At 39.1% G+C, this 21,880-nt stretch overlaps 1 protein-coding gene across 2 annotated transcripts in view; it reads right to left on the reverse strand.

The window, feature by feature from the left end:
* LNX1 (ligand of numb-protein X 1) overlaps positions 1 to 21,880 on the reverse strand; it is a 1,086,042-nt gene that overhangs the window by 511,140 nt on the left and 553,022 nt on the right. For both annotated transcript variants that reach the window (XM_044061422.1, XM_044061424.1), the window contains one exon: positions 16,945 to 17,103. In XM_044061422.1, the coding sequence (XP_043917357.1) occupies positions 16,945 to 17,103 (159 nt within the window). The remainder of the gene's footprint in view (positions 1 to 16,944; positions 17,104 to 21,880) is intronic.

The following is a 21,880-nucleotide window of genomic DNA, read 5'->3' on the forward strand; positions in this document are numbered from 1 at the left end:
AGTAATTTTAAGTTAAATGATTCACATGCCAATGTTCTCAGTAAAGGTTTGTGCTTTATTCTGGTACAGAGGTCTAATCTGGTAGATGTACTGACTGATTTACATCTTTTTGTACAGAAATTAAATTTGAAATACATTATGGATGGTTTTATTTCAATGATTGTTAGTAATTTCAATTTAAAGAACTATAGTACTTATAATCCGAGTCTTTTGTCTGCATTATCTACATTTGTTGAATTTTGTAATAGAGATATCAGAAAATTAATGAGTACCAACAACACAGAAAAAAACTGCTTTGGTCAATCTAAACAATAATGATTCTATCAGAATCATGAAAGCAGACAAAGGCAGTGGAATAGTTACTATGGATAACAGTATGTACCAAGGAAAGCTACTTGCCCATCTTTCTGATTCTAATTATTATGAGATTGTGCTTACATTTTATATGGTAAAACAACTTAATCATGCTGAAAGTTGTGTGTTAGATCTACTTAATCATGGATCTATATTGATTTTTGTGCATACAATTATTTGAGGGCAAAATTTCTATTTATTAGTAAAATCTTTAAAAAAACACTTGATGGATCCTCCCTTCAGGCCCATAGTGGCAGCAGTAAAAAGAAAAAAAAAACAAATGTATTCCTATCTTTTTGGACAAAATTTTGAATCCTGCAGCTCAATCTACACAATTTTATCTAAACGATTTGTGGGTTTTTTAGACATTTTGTATCAATATAAGTTCACTGGTTAGAGACGTTTTTATTTACACTGAATATTGAATATTTATATACAGGCATTCTACATGATCTTGGTATTGAACATGTTAGATTGTTTCTCAGTAAACACACTAAATTTGAATCTATCCAAATTAATACTATTTGTTTGTTGCTTGACCTTATACTTTCCAGTAAGTTTTAATGTTTCAAAATAACATTTATCATCAATTGAAAGGTGCCATTATGGGTGCCCTTTTTGCCCATGCTTTTGCAAATGCAGTCTTCTGTTGGTGGTAACTTGAGTATTTCATTAAAATTGATGGCTACAAGTTGGTATCATTTTATAGAAGCTATATTGGAGATCAGTTTTTTATTTGGGATAGCACAAAAGCCAGGTTAGATACTTTACTTAATGACATTAACAAGAGTACAAGTTTGTTGTCTTCTACTGTAGGTAGTATGGGTGATAAAGTTCATTTCTGAGATTCAGAATTAACTTTAGATGTAGACAACAAATTCTTCCATAGTATTATTTTAGGAAACCAGCCTTTGTTAATAATTATCTCAGTTTTAATAGTCAACACCCACATTTTATGAAAGGTAAAATTGTTAGGGGTCAGTTTTTCAGACTTTGTAGATTCATTAGTGATGACCAGACTTTCTGTATTGAATGTGCATTTTTAATTCATATTTACAGAGAGAGGATATAACAGATACAATTATTTCAGAAGTTAGTGCTATTAGATACAAAAAAGTGCACCCATTTTTATTACATGATTTGTTAAAATGGTCAGAAATTCTACAAATATTAATTTTTGAGAGCTTATTCATTGCCAATTAGTTGTGATGGAGTTTTCATCAGGAATATTATAAAATAAAATTGTAAGTTTAACAGAGGCAATAATGAACTGGCAGGCATCTTAGATTCAGGCCCTATTTTTTGTTATAAAAAGAACTGGAGACTTAAAAAGTTTTTTGAAATATCCAAGGATGTTAGTGTTAGACAGAATAGGAACATTGGGCCATATGGTTCAGTATAAAACTGTAAAATGTGTAAAATTTTAAATTGTTGTCACAATCTTGTTTTAAAGCATTCCAGTTATAATTTTTTTTATAAAGGATAAGAATAGCTGTCAATCTATGAATGTTGTATATTTGGCTGCCTGCTGTCCCTGTGAGGGCTTCTATGTGGGTAAAATCACTAGAATGCTCTCACAATGAATAAACAAACATCGGTTGGCTATATTAAAAGCAAATTTTTCAAATGCACTAGCTAAGCATTCATGTATCTGTAAATATTTTAAAAACTTTTGTTTTCTTTGTTACAGACAAATTAATCACTGATTTTAATATGGGTCATATTAACAATTTACTTGAGATCAAAGAGTTAAAATTTCAGTTATTTCTGGTTGGCGATAATTATCCTGGGCTTAATGGAAGTCTTAATATCAAATGTATTTTAAATAGTTTATGATAAATGATTATTATGCATTTTATATATATATATATATATATATATATATATATATATATATATATATATATATATATATACATATCACATTTTATAGTTTTGTTGACTAAAATTATCTTGATGATCTCAGTTGTGTCATGTGAATGTAGTCATATGATTTTTTGGAACTATTTAAGGCTAGCAATTTTGGTTGTTTCAGATTCTGATGAAATTTTATTTTACTAAATGAACAAAAGCACTAAATCACTTTGTGTCTTGTTTACTGAATTTTCATTGAACTGCTCTACTCATTAGCTCTTTGGTTTGTAGTTTGTTTGTTGTGCTATGCTGTTTTTTTCTTAGTTAGTTATTGGATGTGTATCAAAGTTATCAAATAAATGCATATATTCCTGTCAAATATAATTTCTGTTAAGTCTATCCCAGTCACTGCACCTTGGGGAATAATGTGCAAGTTTTCTCCAAGTTCTTACCACTGAATTCAAATATTCTGTACCAAATATTTTCATATATTTCTTCAGTAATCTACCCTGTTCATTTATATTTTCCCTTCTGGACCCCTAGATACATTCTTATCGTTGCAAATCAAATTCCAGTACCACCTATAAATAATAATCCTTGATGAAAGCTGAGTATTTCTCCCCAAATTTTTAAAGCTCTATAACAGCAGTTCTTGGTGGTACAGAAATACATGCCAGCATAATCCTCATCCCTTGCCAGTTGCCCTTTACTCCCACAAATCTGCCATTATTATCTCTTTTTCCTCTTCTATTATTATTTGAGCTCCTCTGTCAATTGGTATAAGTACCCCTCCTTCCCTTTGTCCCTGACATACTGCTGGTTATCTGTCCTGAAATCCTTTCTTTCTCAAATTCACATGCTCAGTTCTTTCTAAATGTCTCTCCTGTAACATTGCTATTTGAATTCTGATTTTTCTAATATTTAAATATTCTTTCCTTTTTGTTAATATATGTGAGATCATTCACATTCCAAGATAATATAGGTTCATAGGTAGGTACTAAGCTATCTGCCTGAGGGCATTTATAAGCCTAGCCAGAGTGTGTCGGCTTTCACCACCCCACTGATTAATTAACTGAGCCTCTGTCAAGCAGAGCCAATGAAGTGATCCCAGGGGTGTATTTTCTGTTACCCATCCACTCGTCAAGGCTTCTCTTGAAGAGTGTTAGTAAGGGGCTCTGCCTAATGTAGTTAGGAATTTTGTTCCAAAGCATGGGGTGTCTCTGTGACAGGAATCTATCCCTCTAGCATGTTCTATTTATTGTTGTGGCGAGGTTTAGCTCACTAGAGCACGTGGCTTGCAGTGACTTGGATTTCTTTAGGTGGAGCATATCCATCAATTCTGAGTTGGACATGGCTTTGTAAGTCAGGCAGAGATCACCTCTGAGTAAGCGATATGCCACTGAGTACAGCCAGAGTTTTTTCAGCTGGGCTGCATAGGACATACGTTTGAGGCCAGTAATCCTCTTGGTGAGGTGCTTTTGTGGTCTTTCCAGCTGTTGGAAGTGTCTTGTGAAGTACATCCCAAATGGGGCATTGTACTCTATGATGGGTCTGATGAGTGACGAGTAGAGGGGCACTATAACCTCTTTATTTCCAGATGTGAACCCCTTAGTAATTAGATGGGCCACATAGAAGGATTTCCTAACTACTGTGGCAATATGATTGTCAAAGGAGAGATTACTATCTACCTGGGTCTCCAGATCTCTTATTACCTCTGCTGTATTAAGGGGGCTGCTGCCTATGTGGTAATTTGTGAGTGTTTTGTTTTTCCCAAATGGGATGACTATGCATTTTTTGGCATTTAGCTTGAGGCCTTTTTAAAGGATGTCCGTGTCAGGCGGAGAGTCAATTATGGCTCCCAGTTTGCAGTCATTGGCACACTTGGTTTGCCATAGTCCTCCTGTGTTTGCCTGTACTTCTGAAAAATATATGCCGAACAGTAGGGGTCCCAGAACCGAGCCTTGTGAGACACTACTTGTGACTGGTTTAGAGTCAGACCTGGAGCCCGCTATTCTTACCGTGTTGAGTTCTGTCTGTAAGCCAGTTGGCAACCCATCTTGTGACGTAGGGGTTTATGTTCAGGCTGGTGAGTTTTTCTATAATACCTGAGTGCGGAATGGTGTCGAACACCTTGGCAAGATCAAGGTAGGCTGTGTGAACCACCTTTCCCTCGTCTATGGCCTTGGTGACTGTCTTGAAGAAGTCAACCAGGTTTAGTAGGCATGATCTGCCCTTAACAAAGCCAGACTGGGTTGGGTCAAGTGTTTGGAGGTTCCCAATGTCTTTGTTAATGAGTTCCATGATGATGCGCTCCATTGCCTTGCAGACCAGGCTGGTCAGGCTTTTGGGGCAATAGTTACCAGGGTCATTTGTGGCCCCTCCTTTGTGGAGCGGAATAACCGTTGATGTGCACCATTCTATGGGCACATAGCCTGTGGAGAGGCTGAGGTTGAACAGCATGTTTAGGTGGGGGGGGGTTAGTTCTTTCTGTAGTTCATACAAGACGCAGCCTGGGACACCATCTGGCCCCATTGATGCTGTGTTTTTGGCTTTTGAAAGGGCTGTTTTCACCTGTGCTTTTGTGATTTCTGGGACACTACACTTTTCCGGTACTGTTGTGGGCCCTTTTGAAGGTGAGAGGGAGGTGACGTTTGCACTGAATCTATCTGCCAGGATGTTGGCAATATCAGTAGGTTCAGTATATTTTGTACTATTTTGCACTAGCTCAGGGCATATCTGTGAGTTGCCACTTAGATTCTTGACATAGCTAAAGACGGCTTTGTGGTTAACTTTCGAATCCTTGGTTATTTTACTTTCAAAGTTAGCCTTGGATGATTTTATGAGGGACCTTAGTTTCTTACTGATACTGATCTGATTTCCTTCTTGGGATTTGCTTTTTTTCTGAACTAGTTTCCTCCTTTTGTTGTATAACCTGTTTATGGCAGGGGTCCGCCAGACTGTTTTCCTTCTCTTAGGGGAGTGAGTCTTAGTTTTGCTAGGGATGGTATGATCCATGCATCTTTGTAGGTGCTCATAGAGTGCAATTATAAAGGATTCTGCATCTTGGGCAATGTTATCCTTTACTGTGGGGGTTATGAAACTTACCATCTCTGCCTTATGTAAGGTGAAGTTTGCTTTAGAAAAGTTTTTCACTTTGGTTTCATTGGTTGGGGGTGGTGGTGGGGTGTGGACATCCAGGGTGATTAGTTTATGGTCTGGTCTAACCAGTGACGGGCTGACCTCCGGTACAGAACACCTGTCGCCCATGTTGGTGATGACCAGGTCCAATATGTTGTGGCCTCTGGTAGGGGAGTTTACCAGCTGATCCAGGGCATTTGAGTTGATAAATTCCAGAAAGCGCTGAGCCTGGGAGTTTGTACTCAAGTAGTTTTCCCAGTTAATGGTAGGGTAATTGGGGAACTTATGCCCCATTAGCCTGACAAGTCTGATATGCAAAGCTATGGAATGCATCATCATGTACCTAATAAACAAGGATATATGGATTCACCAAACTCTGGATTCCACACAGTTTGGTTTTGCGAAGGGTAGATTTTGCCTGCTCAACTTGGTCAACTTCTTTGAGTCAGTCACCAGAGCTGTGGATGAAGGCAAGGTGGTTAATACAGGTGGTTCATACAGCCTACCTTGATCTGTCCAAGGCCTTTGGTACCATTCCCCATTCAGGAATCATAAAAAAAACTCTAGGCATCAACCCCTATATCATTAGGTGGGTTGCACAGATAGAACCCACAGTGTGAAAGTAGCTGACTCCAAGTCAAACTGCCAACTAGTCATGAGTGGAGTCCCACAGGGATCGGTCCTGGGTCCTCTCCTGTTTGGTATCAACTTTCAGAAGTCCAGGCCAACACGAAGGGACTCTGGCTGACAAAGTTCGCAGACAATTGCAAGTTGGGAGCCATTATTAACTACCCAAGTGATGTTGACATCCTACAGAAAGGCCTCACTGAGACCAACGACTGGTGTCAGAACTATGGCCTTAAGCTCAATGCCAAAAAAATGTGTCATCATCCCCTTTGGGAAAAACTCAGTTCCCATGAATTACCACATCAGTTGTAGTCCACTGAACAGAGAAGGCGTTACAAGAGATCTGGGAACACAGGCTGACAGCAACCTCTCTTTTGACCACCACATTGCCACTGTGGTCAGAAAGTCCTTCTATGTGGCACATCTCATTACTAAGGGTTTTGCATCCATAAAGAAAGAGGTCATTGTCTCCCTCTACTCTTCCCTCATTAGGCCAATCATTGAGTACAATGCCTATTTTGGCATATACCTCACTAGACACCAGCAACAACTGGAGTGACTGCAACAGTACCTCAAAAAGAGGATCCTAGGCCTTAAACACGTCCTTTATGGTCAGACTCAAAAAACTCCAAGTATTCTCTGTTTCATATCGCCTACTTAGAGGCGATCTCTGCTTGACTTACAAAGCCATATCTGACCCAGCTCTGTTAGAAATACCACATCTAAAGAAATCCCAATCCCTCCACATCACATGCTCCAGAGACCTCAGCCTCATTACCATAATCAACAGAATGCGCTGGAGGGACAGATTCATAACCCAGAGAATGCCCATGCAATGGAATAGACTTGTTATACATGTCAAACAGAGCATCTCACTGGCCCTCTTCAAGAGAAATCTTGATGAGTGAATGGGAAATAGAAAATTCACCTCAGGGATCACTCCAGTGGCTTTACTCGACAGAGGCAGTGGGAACTAAGGTTGGGTGGCACGATGCCAGGGTAATCCTATGGGCTAGGCTTGTAAAGGCTCCAGGGCTATTAGCCTAGTACACAGCTACAAACCTATGAACTTTTTAGCCTTGAAGAAACAGTGGCTTGACTTTTTTGTACTGCCCTATAATAAACATGTCTCCATGAAAACCTAAAAAAAAAGTAATCCTCAGCTACAGGCTTCTAAAGAAAAGATGAAACATTTATTGCTAAAGGAAAACTTTTCATTATATTCATTGTTCTCTTATTTACTTGTTTCCACTTAAAACCTATTATTAGATTATGCCAATGGTCTTAATCCATACATTCACCAATGAAAATGTAAGCAAAAGCATATCAGTTCTACATATATTGTGATCTGTGTACTTTTGATCCCCATCCCCGACTTCACCAATCCAGAATTACAGCCTATTAACATAAACATGCTTTTGGCCTAGTCTTTTTCTCTTTTTGCATTGTAATGCCTACATTTTGTAATACCAAAAAAGAAGAAAGAAAGAAGAAGAAAGGCACTTTCTTACTTTAGTATCACTATTACATATAAGAACAACTAAAATACTTTCCTGTAAAACATGCAATTTGCATCATGAACATGTTTTTCATAAATACTGTTAAGAACAGAAATATTTATTTTTTTACAGTTACCTTTTTCATTTCTCTTCCTTTTCCCTCAGTGTCCTTCAAACATTAATGACATGAAGTGAGGCAAATGCCTTTCAGTTTCCCACAAGTTTAACAACGTCAACAAAGGTCCACTCTTTTTACTTCTTTTTAATGAGATTAATGCTTTGCAGTCTCACATTTATTCACAATTGTCCATGTTCTGGTCTTCTTCCTGTTTATCTTTATCTCCAAACTCCTGACTCTGGTTCAGTTCCAACATACTTCCAGTTCTTCTAGTCAACTCCTGTGTTTTTCTCAAGCATTTTCCTTTGGAACACTGGAGAAGGTTTCACTGACAAAGTCTCTAAATGTGCTTTATTTTCAGAAGAATGAGAATCAGAGTCCCCTTCTGCTTGCGTCATAACAGTGTTTTTATGAAAGTTTTTGTTGGACCAACTTTTGTATTTCCTTCTTAGCCACATCAAAAAATAATTCTGATCCCTAGGAAAGCATATTCTGAAGACGGCTGGATACAGCAGCTTGAATTTCATACCTGCTTTTACCGCAATCTAAGCAACACTTTGGCTAGTTGTACAATCAACAGTACATGTTGATATACAACTAAATCTACACACAAGTGGCGTGTTGTCTTTTTTTTTTGTGAAAGTGCATTTTCGCTAAAATGCACTTTCACGAAAGTGAGTTTGCTGTAGTACGTTTCGATTTAATATACTTTCGATGTAAAGACTAAGACTCAGTTGAGTATATAAAGTTTCAGGCATTTAAACTTTTGGGATTATCGTGTGGTTCAGTGTAATGGTAATTCGGAGATCCATACACACACACACACACATATATATATATATATATATATATATATATATATATATATATATATATGGGTCTGCTTTTCTTTGTCGAAATTTCATCATTTCGAAAAAGAAAAGTAGAGGACCACTTACCCGAAAGTGCACTTAAACGAAAGTGCACTTTCACGAATATCGGTTTAATGAACTGGAAAGAAATAGAAAACAGGAAATACTGTAGCACCGAAGCACACAATGGTGGGGAAAGGGGAATATACCTGTTTCCCCACTGTAGTGTGATCTGGAGTGGGTATATGTCTTTTCTGTGTTTTTTTGTTTTTTTAATGGTTCGATATTCGCGATAGTGCACTTTTGTTTAAGTGCACTTTCGCGTAAGTGGTCCTCTACTTTTCTTTTTCAAAATAATGATATTTCAACAAAGTAAAGTAGATATATATATATATATATATATATATATATATATATATATATATATATATATATATGTATATATATACACACACACACATATATGATTTACTATTACAATGTCGACGTAGCATTGTACTCCTATGAACTATTCAAACTACAGATGTTCGAATAGTTCATATGTATGCAAGCTACATAATCGAACGTTACATATGCAAATGTACTGTGCATTCGCAAATATGAACATTCAATTATGTACACGGATCGCGGCACAATGCGGTAAGGGAAATCCATCCCTTTCCTCACTGTAGTGCGATCTCGGAGTTGGAATATATAGTTAGGGGAATATGTGGGGTGCAGCTCTCCACAAGGGGGTGCAGGGGGGGCTTGCCCCCCCTGCATAAACAGGATGTTAGGTGTACTAGTCAGGGAGTTATAGCAAGGGTGGAATTGCTGTTAAGTGCCATAAAATGTCATGTTCAACATTTTCGGCATTAATAGTTGATTTTCAACATTAGGGCCGTTAGGTAATGTGTACTTTCGGTGAAATAGTTCGCTGTTAAGTACCGTTTTTTTTTTAAGCTTCAATATTTTAATAGTAAACCTATATATATATATATATATATATATATATATATATATATATATATATATATATATATATGTGTGTGTGTGTGTGTGTGTGTGAGTGTGTATGGGTCTATGTTAAAACATCAAAAGTGCAGTTCATCGAACTGCACTTTCACAAACCCACTTTAGCGAAAGTGCTTAACATCTAACATGCACTTTCGCTAAAGTAAACAAAAAAAAAAGTTAAAAAACACACACAAAAAAATGTAAACACTACTATGCAGGGGGGCAAGCCTCCCTACACCCCCATACACCCCCCACTTTAATATTCTAACTCTGAGATCGCACTACAGTGGAGAAAAGGGAATATTCCCTTATCCCCACTGTACCGTGATCTCCACAAAAGATTTGTTAGTTGTACATCAACAGAATATGTTGATGTACAACTAACAAAACATGCAAACTGCATGTTTTTTTCATTTTTTACTTTGTTTTAGCAAAAGTGCATATTCAGTGTTATGCACTTTCGCTAAAAGTTCGTCAAAGTGCAGTTCGATTAACTGTACTTTTGACGTTCTGACAAGGACCCATATATATATATATATATATATATATATATATATATATATATATATATATATATACACATACACACACACAAACACACATATATATATATATATATGCCTGACAAAGAAAGGAAACTCACAACACTGAACAGAAGACAATGAGATCTAAATGTCAGACAATGGATAGAGCTCCTGTGTCACTTTACTAATGTGCACTAATCATAACTCTGCACCTTACCTTAGAAAAACCCTTTCCATAACACTACACTATACAAGATGGATTCATATACACACATAAACACCAACACACACAAACAATGCTAAAGCTTCTACCTAACCCTTAGATAAACCCTAACCCATGGACATTCGTACAAACATATTCCCACCTCCAACACCAACCGATTCAACTGTGTCTACAAAATGATCTGTTGACTTTATGAATTGAAGGCTCAATGAATTGTCTACATTCTGATACTACAGTTCCCGCTATATACATAGATATAAAATAAAAGTATCCACCCCAGTAAAGTAAGTTCCAAGATGCATTAAATAATCACTTTAATTTAAAAATAAAAATAAGAATACAATTTCAGGTAAACTATCTCGCCTTACAACATCTTTCATAAAGACTTCATCAGAAGATTGGTGTATTTATGTGTGGGTGTGTGTGTGTGTGTGTGTGTGTGTGTGTGTGTGTGTGTGTGTGTGTGTGTGTGTGTTTGTACAAACACTCAAATGGAATGTCTTCCAGTTTGCTTTAAGTGTCATCACTAACGTCGGTATTTATAGTCATATCGTAATTGTGTTAGGGGCATCTGTGCTGTTTGCAAATGAGTGTAGCTAGATGGCAATTCATAGAGGCCATTTACATTGATACACAATGGCCATGAATCAGTGTAGGAAAGTAACTATAATAGGTTCATAGGTTCATACTAGGCTATCTGCCCTAGGGCATTTATAAGCCTAGCCAGAGTGTGTTTGGCTTTCGCCACCCATTTTAAATTAATTTTGCTATGCCCTTTTTCGAGGTTAGTATACTGTGCCTCTGTCTAATAGTGACACAGAAGTGATACCCGGGGTAAACCTACGATCTCCCATCCACTCATCAAGATTCCTCTTGAAGAGAGTCAATGAGGGACTCTGCCTAACCTGGACTGGGATTTTATTCCAGAGTGAAGGGAGCCTCTGGGTTATGAATCTGTCCCTCCAGCATGTCGTATTTATTTCAGTGCTGAGGTTCAAGTCTCTCGAGCGCGTAGCTCGATGGGATTTGGATTTTCTGAGGTGCAGCATGTCGATTAATTCCGGGTTGGACATGGCTTTATACATCAGGCACAGATCGCCTCTGAGCAGGCGGTATGCCACTGAGTAGAGCTGGAGTTTCTTTAACCGGGCAGCATATGGCATCTGTTTGAGCCCTTTGATCCTCTTGGTGAGGTACTTTTGGGGTCTTTCCAGTTGCTGCAGGTGTCTGGTAAGGTACATCCCAAAAGTGGCATTGTACTCAATTATGGGCCTGATGAGGGATGAGTAAAGAGGCACGATGACCTCCCCTGACCTAGATGTGAATCCCTTCATGATTAGGTGGGCTGTATAAAATGTTTTTCTAACCACTTTGGCCACGTGGTTGTCAAATGAGAGATTGCTATCAACTTGGGTCCCCAGGTCCCTAACTACTTCTTCTGTACTTAATGGATTACCATCTATGTGGTAATTTGTGGGCACTTTGTTTTTGCCAAAGGGGATGACTATACACTTTTTGGCATTTAGCTTGAGGCCATGGCTCTGACATCAGTTGTCTGTTTCTATGAGGCCCTTTTGGAGGATGATTGTGTCGGCTGGAGAGTTGATTATGGCGCCCACTTTGCAGTCATCTGCGAACTTAGTCAGCCACAGTCCTTCCATGTGGGCCTGTACCTCCGAGAAATATATACCGAACAAGAGAGGTCCCAGGACTGAGCCTTGTGGGACGCCACTTGTAACTGGTTTGGAGTCTGACATGGCTCCAGCAATTCTAACCATGTGGGTTCTGTCCTTGAGCCAGTTTGCAACCCATCTAGTGACATAGGGGTTTATATTTAAGCTGGTGAGCTTATCTATAATGCCCGAGTGGGGTACTGTATCAAAGGCTTTTGCGAGGTCCAGGTAGTCTGTGTGGACCACCTTCCCCTCGTCAATGGCCTTGGTGACTGTTTCAAAGAAATCAACCAGGTTTATGAGGCAGGATCTGCCCTTAACAAAGCCAAACTGGGTAGGATCCAGTGTCTGTAGGTCCCCAATATCTTTATTTATGAGGTCCATGATGATCCTTTCCATAGCTTTGCAGACCAAACTAGTCAGGCTTATGGGGCGATAGTTTCCAGGATCCGTTGAGGCACCACTTTTGTGGAGATGGACCACTGTTGCTGTACGCCACTCTTTGGGTACATATCCTGTAGTAAGGCTGAGATTGAACAGTAGTTTTATGTTTGGGTTTAGCTCTTCTTGGAGTTCATGTAGGACGCATCCCAGGACACCGTCTGGTCCCATTGATGCTGTGTTTTTTGCTTTGGAGAGGGCAGCTCTTACCTGAGCATCTGAGATGTCAGGGGGGGGCAGCACTCTGCTGGGATAGATATTTGCCCTTTGGTGGGAGTTTGCGCTGAACCTGTCAGCTAGGATGTTGGCAATGTCTGTGGGTTCAGTGTATTTTTTGTCATTTTGGACTAATTCTGAGCATATCTGGGAATTCCCACCCAGGTTCCAAACATAACTAAAGAAAGCCCTGTGATTATCCTTAGTGTCCTGTGCAATTTTTCTCTCGAAGCTGGCCTTAGACGATTTTATGAGTGCCCGTAGTTCTTTGCTAATACTGATCAGAGATGCCTTCCCTTTTTGGGATTTTGCTCTATCATGTAGTAGCTTCCTCCTTCTATTGTATAGTTTGTTTATGGCTGGGGTCCACCAGACAGGTCGTCTGCCTTTGGAGGATTGGGTCTTTGTTTTATTTGAGATTGCATGATCCATGCATTCCTGAAGGTGTTCATAGAATGCGTTTATAAAGGATTCTGTGGTCTGGGCTGTATTTTCCACAGGCCCGGGGGCTTTGAAGGATTCCACCTCGGTTTTGAGGAGTGTGAAATTTGCTTTAGATAAGTTTTTCACTGTGGTTTTCTGGGCAGGGGGTGGGGTCGTGATGTGAATATCCAGTGAGATTAGTTTATGGTCTGATCTTACCAGTGAGGGATACACTTCTGGTCTGGAGCATAGAGTCCCCATGTTGGTGATGATCAGGTCCAGTATGTTTTCCCCTCTTGTGGGAGTGGTAACAAGTTGTTCCATAGCATTTGAGTTTATAAATTCTAGGAACTTTTGGGCTAAGGTATTGGAGCTAGAGTAATGCTCCCAGTCTATGTTTGGGTAGTTGAAGTCGTCCAATATAATGGTGTTTGGAGAGACCTTCATATTTTCCAGTGTTCTCAGGAAGGCCAAGTGGGGTTCCTGGGTTTGGGAGGGTGGTCTCTAGCAGGCTATAAACTGGAAGGCAGTTTTACCCACTGTTAGTTGCACATGGATAGTCTCTGATGCTTCGTGCTGTGCCACCAACCTGGAGGTGTGGGTATCTTTGACAAATATTGATACTCCCCCTCCTTTTGTGGTTCGGTCCAAGTTTTGGGGCCGAAAAGCATGGTATGAGGTATAACCTGGTAGTGCTGTGGTGCTCTTGGGAGCCTTGAACCAGGTTTCTCTTACTGCACAGATATTGATGTTCTCCATGCTAAGGAGAGTTTCAAGTGCGTGCATCTTGAGGTTTAGACTTCTGGCGTTGAGTAGCATTACTCTTAGTCTCTTATCCCTTGTGATACTTATGGAGGTGGGTTTGTCTTTTGAGCCTTGCCTAAAAAAGGCACTATGGGGGTAGCAAGAGCCTTTGCCAATATCCAAAAGCCCAGGGGTGACAGGTGCAAGCCGTCCCTAGCGAAGCATCGTGGCTTGTCAAGCATGTCATCCCAGGCTGACAGGTATTGGATCCCCTTTGAATGACACCAATACTTAAGCCAATTGTTGAAATTGATCATCTTGTCTTCATATTGTGGCATCATTCTTGGTGTGGGTAAGATGCTACTCAAGGTCAGGGTCATACCGGCCTGGGCTACATGCTCAGAGAGCTCCTCTATGTCTCTTTTCATGTAGTCCAGGGAGGTACGCCTCAGGTCATTCACACCAGCATGGACAATGACTGAGTCATATTTGTACTTGCCTTGGAGTGACCTGAGTGCTTGTGTTATGTGGCGGATCCTAGCGCCCGACAGGCAGCTCACCGTGACCTTCTCCTTGTTCAGCCTGGTGAGTGGGACGTCAGTGTGCCTGACGATAGAGTCACCTATTACAAGTGTATCAGGTATGTTGTTTAGCCTTAAGGGCTGTGACTGTTCAGCACACTGGCTTTGTGAGCTATGTGTTGCACGTGTTTTGTTTTGGGGTAGCGGTTGCTTGGGTGTCTGCTTTGGAGGTCTCTGCTGCTTAGGCAGATTTTTATTTAGAGCCTCCAAGTATGTTTTTGTGTGTTTATGTGTTTGGTTTGCTGTCGAGGTAGGTCTATGTGAGACTGGAATTGTAGTGAGTGTGGTTTCCTTCTCCTCCTGACTGGTTACGCCAGCACTGAGTTGAGAGAGCTTAGCCTCCAGTTTGGCTATATGGTTGCATCTCACATGTGTTGGAATTTGTTCGGGGGAGTAAAGGGTTGTCTGTGTACAGGAGGCAGTTGTAACATTGCCTCAAGATTCCCAGATTCACCAGCTGGACCGGAGAGGAGATTGACAACTGACCTTTGGACATGCTAGAATAGTATTGGGAATTCCTTTATAATTGAAAAAAAGGGCCAATGGGGAACAAGGTACTCAAGGGGAGTTTGTGAGGGTGTAGTGCTTTTAATTTTTTAGTGCTGACTTATAGAATTGCTTTAGTGAGCTAGTGCCAGGTAACTTACATGCACAAACGACAAACAGTAACTTTCTTTCAAGTGAAACAATGAAATAAGTACAGTAGGCAATGCAAATTATCACTAGGGATCCACAGAAGCGCCGAAAAGCCACGTTTTAGGTGGAATTAGCGTTTCAGGGAAATAACAAGCAAACAAACAACAAGCATACAAACAAAACTAGATTCAGCAGGCCTGGATCTAGTCTATGCTACAGCAAACAAGGTGTACCAATTTCAGTAAGAAACAGTTCAAATATGCAGGCACTATAAGCCTTTAACCAGAAATTCCCAGTTCAGAAGGGCAGAGTCCAGCCTCTCCTCCCACAAGAGTGCAGACCACGAACCTTCTTAATGTAAAATAACTGGCCTGAAGCCCAAGTGTTTAAACCAGAACTAATACACTTTTAGAATAACAGACACTGAGCCCTCAATCAGCAGTTCCTAACTTAGAAGGATGTAAGCTACCTGTCCTGCCACCACAGTGCAGGCCACAAACCTTCCTAATGTAAAACAACTGGTCTGAAGCCCAAGTGCTTAATCCAAAAGACTTAGAATGATAGCTACACTTTAATCAAGTTACTACCAAGCAGTAATAAATACAATTGAATACTTTAAAGAATGCCTGGATTAGTGCTCAAGTTATACAAACAAAGCTGGATTCAGCAGGCCTGGATCTAGTCTATGCTACAGCAAACAAGGTGTACCAATTTCAATAAGAAGCAGTTCAAATATGCAGGCACTATAAGCCTTTAACCAGAATGAAATGTAAATGTGAAATTATGTAAAGCACTGCATGCTAATGAAGTGTTCTTTCAATTCATTGTCAAATATCTACACCGTACGCACATCCGTTGTAAAAAAAATGTTTTGAGTTGTCCTTTCTTTACCTTGATCCCTTGTTTGGTACCAAAGTTTCACATAATCATCATTAAAACACCTGCCATCCTCAGAAAAGAAAACAAAAAGTTACATGACACAACCAGAATAATTACATGCACATGCAGAGTCCAGTCAAGTAAAGTTATACTTAAATGTTTGCACAATCATGAATACATTCTGACAATCGATATTTGTCCTTTCATTTGTCCCTACCATTTTCTTGTAGTCATATAACACACCTTACACCATCACATGCAGAATCAGTAAAAGACACAAATGTACATTAATCATTTCCACTGCTGCTATAAAAATTTCTAATTACTAATGACAGCTTACCCCACAGTACGAAAAAAACAAGTATTTCATGAAGTGAACTCAATAACCTTACCTAATTTTGAACTGTTTCATATTAGTTTCTCATTAATATTTTTCTTACATTGAAAGTTTGCAGTTTCTTAGTGAATTTGCTACATAACTCCACTACTTCCCAGGTAATATGGTGCTGTTAAACACTATTCACAAAAGTTCAGGGTCCTTTACACTTTTTATATGCAGATGAAGTCCTGTTGTATATTTCTATGAACTGTAGTGATATGTCAATTTCTAAGGTGCCTTATCCTAGCTTTTCCTTAACACTAATCCCTTAAGTACCTTACGCTTTTGCCATAGGGAGGCGCATTTATGAAAATGCCTCTGTGTTTCCATAGTCAGTGTGAATGACCTCCACTTACCTTATTCACATACGAATGTACCACCACTCTTTGTGGATTAACACAACATACAAACAGAAGCCTGGATTGTGAATTCCATTCTAAAACTTGTAATGTATATTAGGTCCTCTTCAGTTTCCTTTACAATAGTAGTATCCTAGTAATGTATATTAAACTCATACTTGCATCTCAGATAATGATCAAGATTTATTTGTATCTGACATTTATTTTATGAATGACATTAGGTGTTGAATTATAGTGCAACATAAACGTTGTGATAATTGCAATGATATATCATTATATCCACCAGGTATATTGCAGCCATCAGCATGCACATTATGTATTTGCAAGTGAACATACCCACTCACACACACACACACACACACACACACACACACACACACACACACACACACACACACACACACACACACGTATTTTTTAGTCCTGCACCTTGCTCATAAAAAGTAGCAGTTGCTTGGGTGATGTCTCTGTTCTCATCTGCAAGGTTTGTCATTTCAAGTCCACTCTTGGTTCTGCGCAGAACGCTGAGGGCTCTGTTAAGCTTTTTAAAAGATCTGCTTCTGGTTGAGTTGCGTTCAAAATGACGAACTATAGAAAGAAGGGGACAAAAAGATAAACTTTATAGTGATGTGACTAAAGAAAACAGTATTCATTTAACACATTATATTTTGAGCTGATCTGGTGACAGAGCTGCATAAGTAAAACAGTTATTATATTTCAAAGGAGATGCACAATACTAGAGCTACTGGCTATCTGGACTTTGGTACAAAAAATACAGTTCACGTTATCTAAAGTCAGCAAAAAGTGAGAACTTTACTTTCTAATATTCATCCAGTTTTCCAGTAACCTGTTTTATTCTTTACAGATTTCTGAGAACTTTGGAAACTTCCTTAGCATCTAGTAGGCACACATCATTGAAATCCATTTTGAGCTTTTTTGTCCCTATGCAGTTGACCATCAGCACATCCCAGTACCTTTGTCAGTGGGTTTGCCTACCCTTCTAATCTCCCTTCGACTCACTCCAACCTGGCTGGGACTGATGTGGAATTTAAGGCATCCCAGGACCTCACATCATATTGCTTGCCATGGGGGGGGGGGTATATTTCAACTCTGCCTCCACTCCAAGGGGGATGTGCAATGCATTGACCTCTGCAACAAATTACATCGGCAGGCTGCTCTACCCACCTTATAGAAAGCACTCTGCTATTGGCTCCCCAGTGTCTGCCAAAAAGCTCCACCTGCTTTGTGAATGCATGATCCACCTACCAGGACAGGTACGGGCATCCTTCTCTATCAGCCCTACAGGCACGAGAGTCACTTATCAAACCCAGGTTACCTGGGCCATAGGAAGAGCTTTAGCCCTCTATGCCTTAATGCTGGCTTACTGAGAAGGTCACTCTTATTCACTCAAACCACAAATGCTTGCCTGCAAGCAATTTACAGATGACTGACTCACCTGCTACATGTTTCTTTTGCCCTGTTCCACAATTTGTTGAAACCTTTCTTTCCATACTTGCATTAAATTTGCAGTACTGATATAATTGTAAAGCATACCTTTTACTCTTAAATCTCTCGGGGGGGAAAACATAAAAATATTAGAACATTTAATTGCAATGTAATAATATGTGACAAATTCATCTGAATAATGTATGTCATTTAGGAGGCTGTGGAAATGACAAATGGTTCCAGCATGAGCAATGTTTGTGCTTCTTCCCACTCATATTATTTGTTTTATTTGTGCTCTGTACTAAACACACATTGTAAACTTATGTAGTTTTAAACTGTTATTTTTCCATCTTTTTACGTGATAGCTCAGTTAAATGAAGACAAACTAACACATGTCTATTTGCATCTAAATTTTACTTTTTTCTCCTGAAACTGATTGGCAAATTGCTTAATACAGCTCACTTTGGCAATACAGGAATTTGAACTAGCCCACTGTCCAGCCCTCAGGCTATAAATGAAAATATTACACATTACTGATTTCATATTTGAGGATCTGACAGTTGTAGAATCAACTTAATGCATGTAATACAGTGATGAAGGCCCTACTCATGGATATATTCACATTTTTACAGTTATGTTTTTGAATAGACTACCATCTATATGTACGATTTCAATGTACGTTAATAGTATATATGCATCCAAATATACTACTTCTAAGTACCTTACTGTACACTTTAATAATAGTAATACATCTAACAAAATATCAATTATATAAGCTGGAAATAATTTACAACATAACAGCGAAATCCACAGGAAATTTAATCAACCATACACATCACTGTCAGGCCTCAAGTAAATCAAACTTGCTGAATCCAGTTTCTACAAAACAATCTAACCTTCACCCATTTCAGAACTACTTACTACATAATTCATAAATAGTACAAATACCCAGCTATCCAGGGACTTGTCCGACTATATCAGCCAATAAGACCCTTATGATCACAACAGAAACCCCCCCTCTGAAAAAATAAATATTCCAACTATGTCAGATATTCCTTATATTCAGACTACAAAGTCAGCCTATGGGGCTCTCTTATTCTCTACTCTCTTTAACAAGAATGTTTCAAACATAGTGAGAGCTTCCTTCACTTCCCGTTTCCAGGCAATCTTGCCTGAGGTGAGAGAATACCAGTTGTTCATGCTGATGGAGAGAGGCCTGAGGTCATGCTTGCATATGTCCTTGTTTCGCAATTTGGGTCACCCTTCTGACCTCTTTTCAGATTCCAGATCTCAAAAAAAAGAGATCTTTTGGTAATCGTCCGTCCTTCATGCACGAGACATGACCCAACCAACGCATAAGTTACTGTTTCAGGAGGGTGAACATGGAGGTGGTGTCTGTCCTCTCAAACACTGTGCTGTTGGGAAACTTGTCCTACCATATGTTACCAAGTATGTGCCTAAGGCAGAGTCCATGTTTGACTGGCATACAGTAATGTGCTCACAGCACAGGCTGTGTAAACCTGCACCGCGGTGTGCACAGTGAGCGTATTATTAGCCCATTAAACCTGCACTGCGGTGTGCACAGTGAGCTTATTATTAGCCCATTAAACCTGCACCGTGGTGTGCACAGTGAGCTTATTATTAGCCCATTAAACCTGCACCGTGGTGTGCACAGTGAGCTTATTATTAGCCCATTAAACCTGCACCGCGGTGTGCACAGTGAGCTTATTATTAGCCCATTAAACCTGCACCGTGGTGTGCACAGTGAGCTTATTATTAGCCCATTAAACCTGCACCATGGTGTGCACAGTGAGCTTATTATTAGCCCAGACCCCCTTTGGCTTTGCCTTTTCCCTTGGATTACATCAGTGGCATGGAGAGGGGGAGCCTGTTGCTGGGCATCAGCTGTTTCCTCTAATTCACTTGCCCAGGCCTGTGCCCTGGAGAGGACTCTCAAGCTTCACTCTCTGAGCTGTGAAACAACATGTGAAGTAGCAGCTACTCATAATAAGCCATTGCAATCAACTGGTATACAGTGAGGCATCAGGGGTTGCTTCCGATGGTGGGAGAAATCTTTTGATCTCATTGAGCACACACCATATTATCAAGTTTTCAGAAACTTGAAATTCGTATGGTTGCGAACACATCTTTGAGTTTTCAAAAACTCAAATTTAAAAGCAAAACAAATTTATATTGTTGCATGTGGGCACGTCCCCCTGCACATCAAGACCTCTGCAAATTATACATTTCAACTCTGAGATCACACTACAGTGGTGGAAAAGGGTAAATTCCCCAATCCCCACCGTACAATGATCGACAGAGAAATGCTTCAATGGGGAATTTACCCTTTTCCCCACTGTAGTGTGATCTCAGAGTTGGTGTATATAATTTGCAGGTGGTTTGGGAGGCATGGGGGGGGGGGTTGCCCCCTGCAAAAATGTATTATTTTTATTCAAGTTTTCAGAAACTTGAATATATGGTCTTGACCATATGAATTTTAAGTTTCTGAAAATTTGAAAATATGATGTAAATCCATATGTATAAATATATATATATATATATATATATATATATATATATATATATATATATATGTATGTACATATACAGAGAGAAAGAGTGTGTGAGAGAGAGAGAGAGAGAGAGAGAGCAGCACAGTAAATTCTAAAAAGATGTTAAAAAAACTGTTGAAATGCTATTTTGATATGACAATGTTGTTCTTGTAATGAAAATTGTATTTACTATGCTGTAATTCTGTTCAAAGTACTATCCAAAAGGGTATTTATATAACATGCATTGTGTTGTGAAGCTTACGGTAGTACTTGAATTGGGATGTAAATAACTGACATAATGGTGAATCAAACAAAAAGCAGAAACTGATTGGAAAATACTTGTAATGATAAAGTTAAAACAAAAGCTTAGAACAACATGGCAAAAATATTTCTCTTTTTAGTGAAGAGGGAGTTATATGGGCAAGGGTAGGGCCAGAAAGCTGACTGGAAGAGACATTTACCTCTTAATAAAGATGGAGTATTCCTGTCAAGAATAGGGACTCTTGGTGGTTACCATCCAGAAAGTTTACTGGAAGACATATTTGACTCACTTGGAGAGGGAGTGTTGTGGCCAAAGGCAGTGGTGACACAGGGAAGATAAAAGCTGGGCACTTTACTGGGAGAGATCATGGAGCAAGAGGAAGACACCTGTGGATCTAGTTGCAAGAGTTTGAAGTTTCTCCTTAAATTATTTGGAATATTTAATGTATTAAAAAAAAAATTTTAGTAGGTGTTTTTCTTTAAGAGCAATTTCCTTCGACATAATTAGTATTGTTTTAATTTTACCTTTACGTTATACTACACTAATGTTTTTCAGCAGACAAAATTTGTTATACCAAGCTGAAATACTGTTTCATTCCTGCTTCATGACCTGTAAGTAGTATGTATGTTAAACAAAATACCAAAACCACAAATTTTAAAATATCAAGAATATAAAAAACAAAATTTTAAAAGCACAGATGTTTAAGACATCACATCACAAATTAATGAAATGTATAACACTGAATCCAAAGGCTGCAGAATACATTGACATGTAATTTGTGGGTATAACCTGTAACAGATGAGATGCTCTTGCACGTCTCCACATGAATCCACCAATGAAAATAATGTATTACCGACAGTTTTGTCTCTCTTTGGCTTCTTGTCAGTTGGTATACATTTCCTCAGCAGTTGGGATCATCCATCCTAATATCAGCATATTCCAGTTATCACAGCACCAAACTACACATTGAAGAATAAGGGAATATCCAAAGCAGAACCAGTTAAGGAAGGCAATATAGCACTGTGACGATTGCTGGAATATGCTGATGTTAGGATGCATGTCCCCAGTTGCTAAGGAGATGTATACCAGCTGACAAGAAGACAAA

The sequence above is a fragment of the Protopterus annectens genome, chromosome 2.part0, assembly GCF_019279795.1.
Source record: "Protopterus annectens isolate FY-2018-M chromosome 2.part0, PAN1.0, whole genome shotgun sequence".
Taxonomy (NCBI): Eukaryota; Metazoa; Chordata; order Ceratodontiformes; family Protopteridae; genus Protopterus; species Protopterus annectens.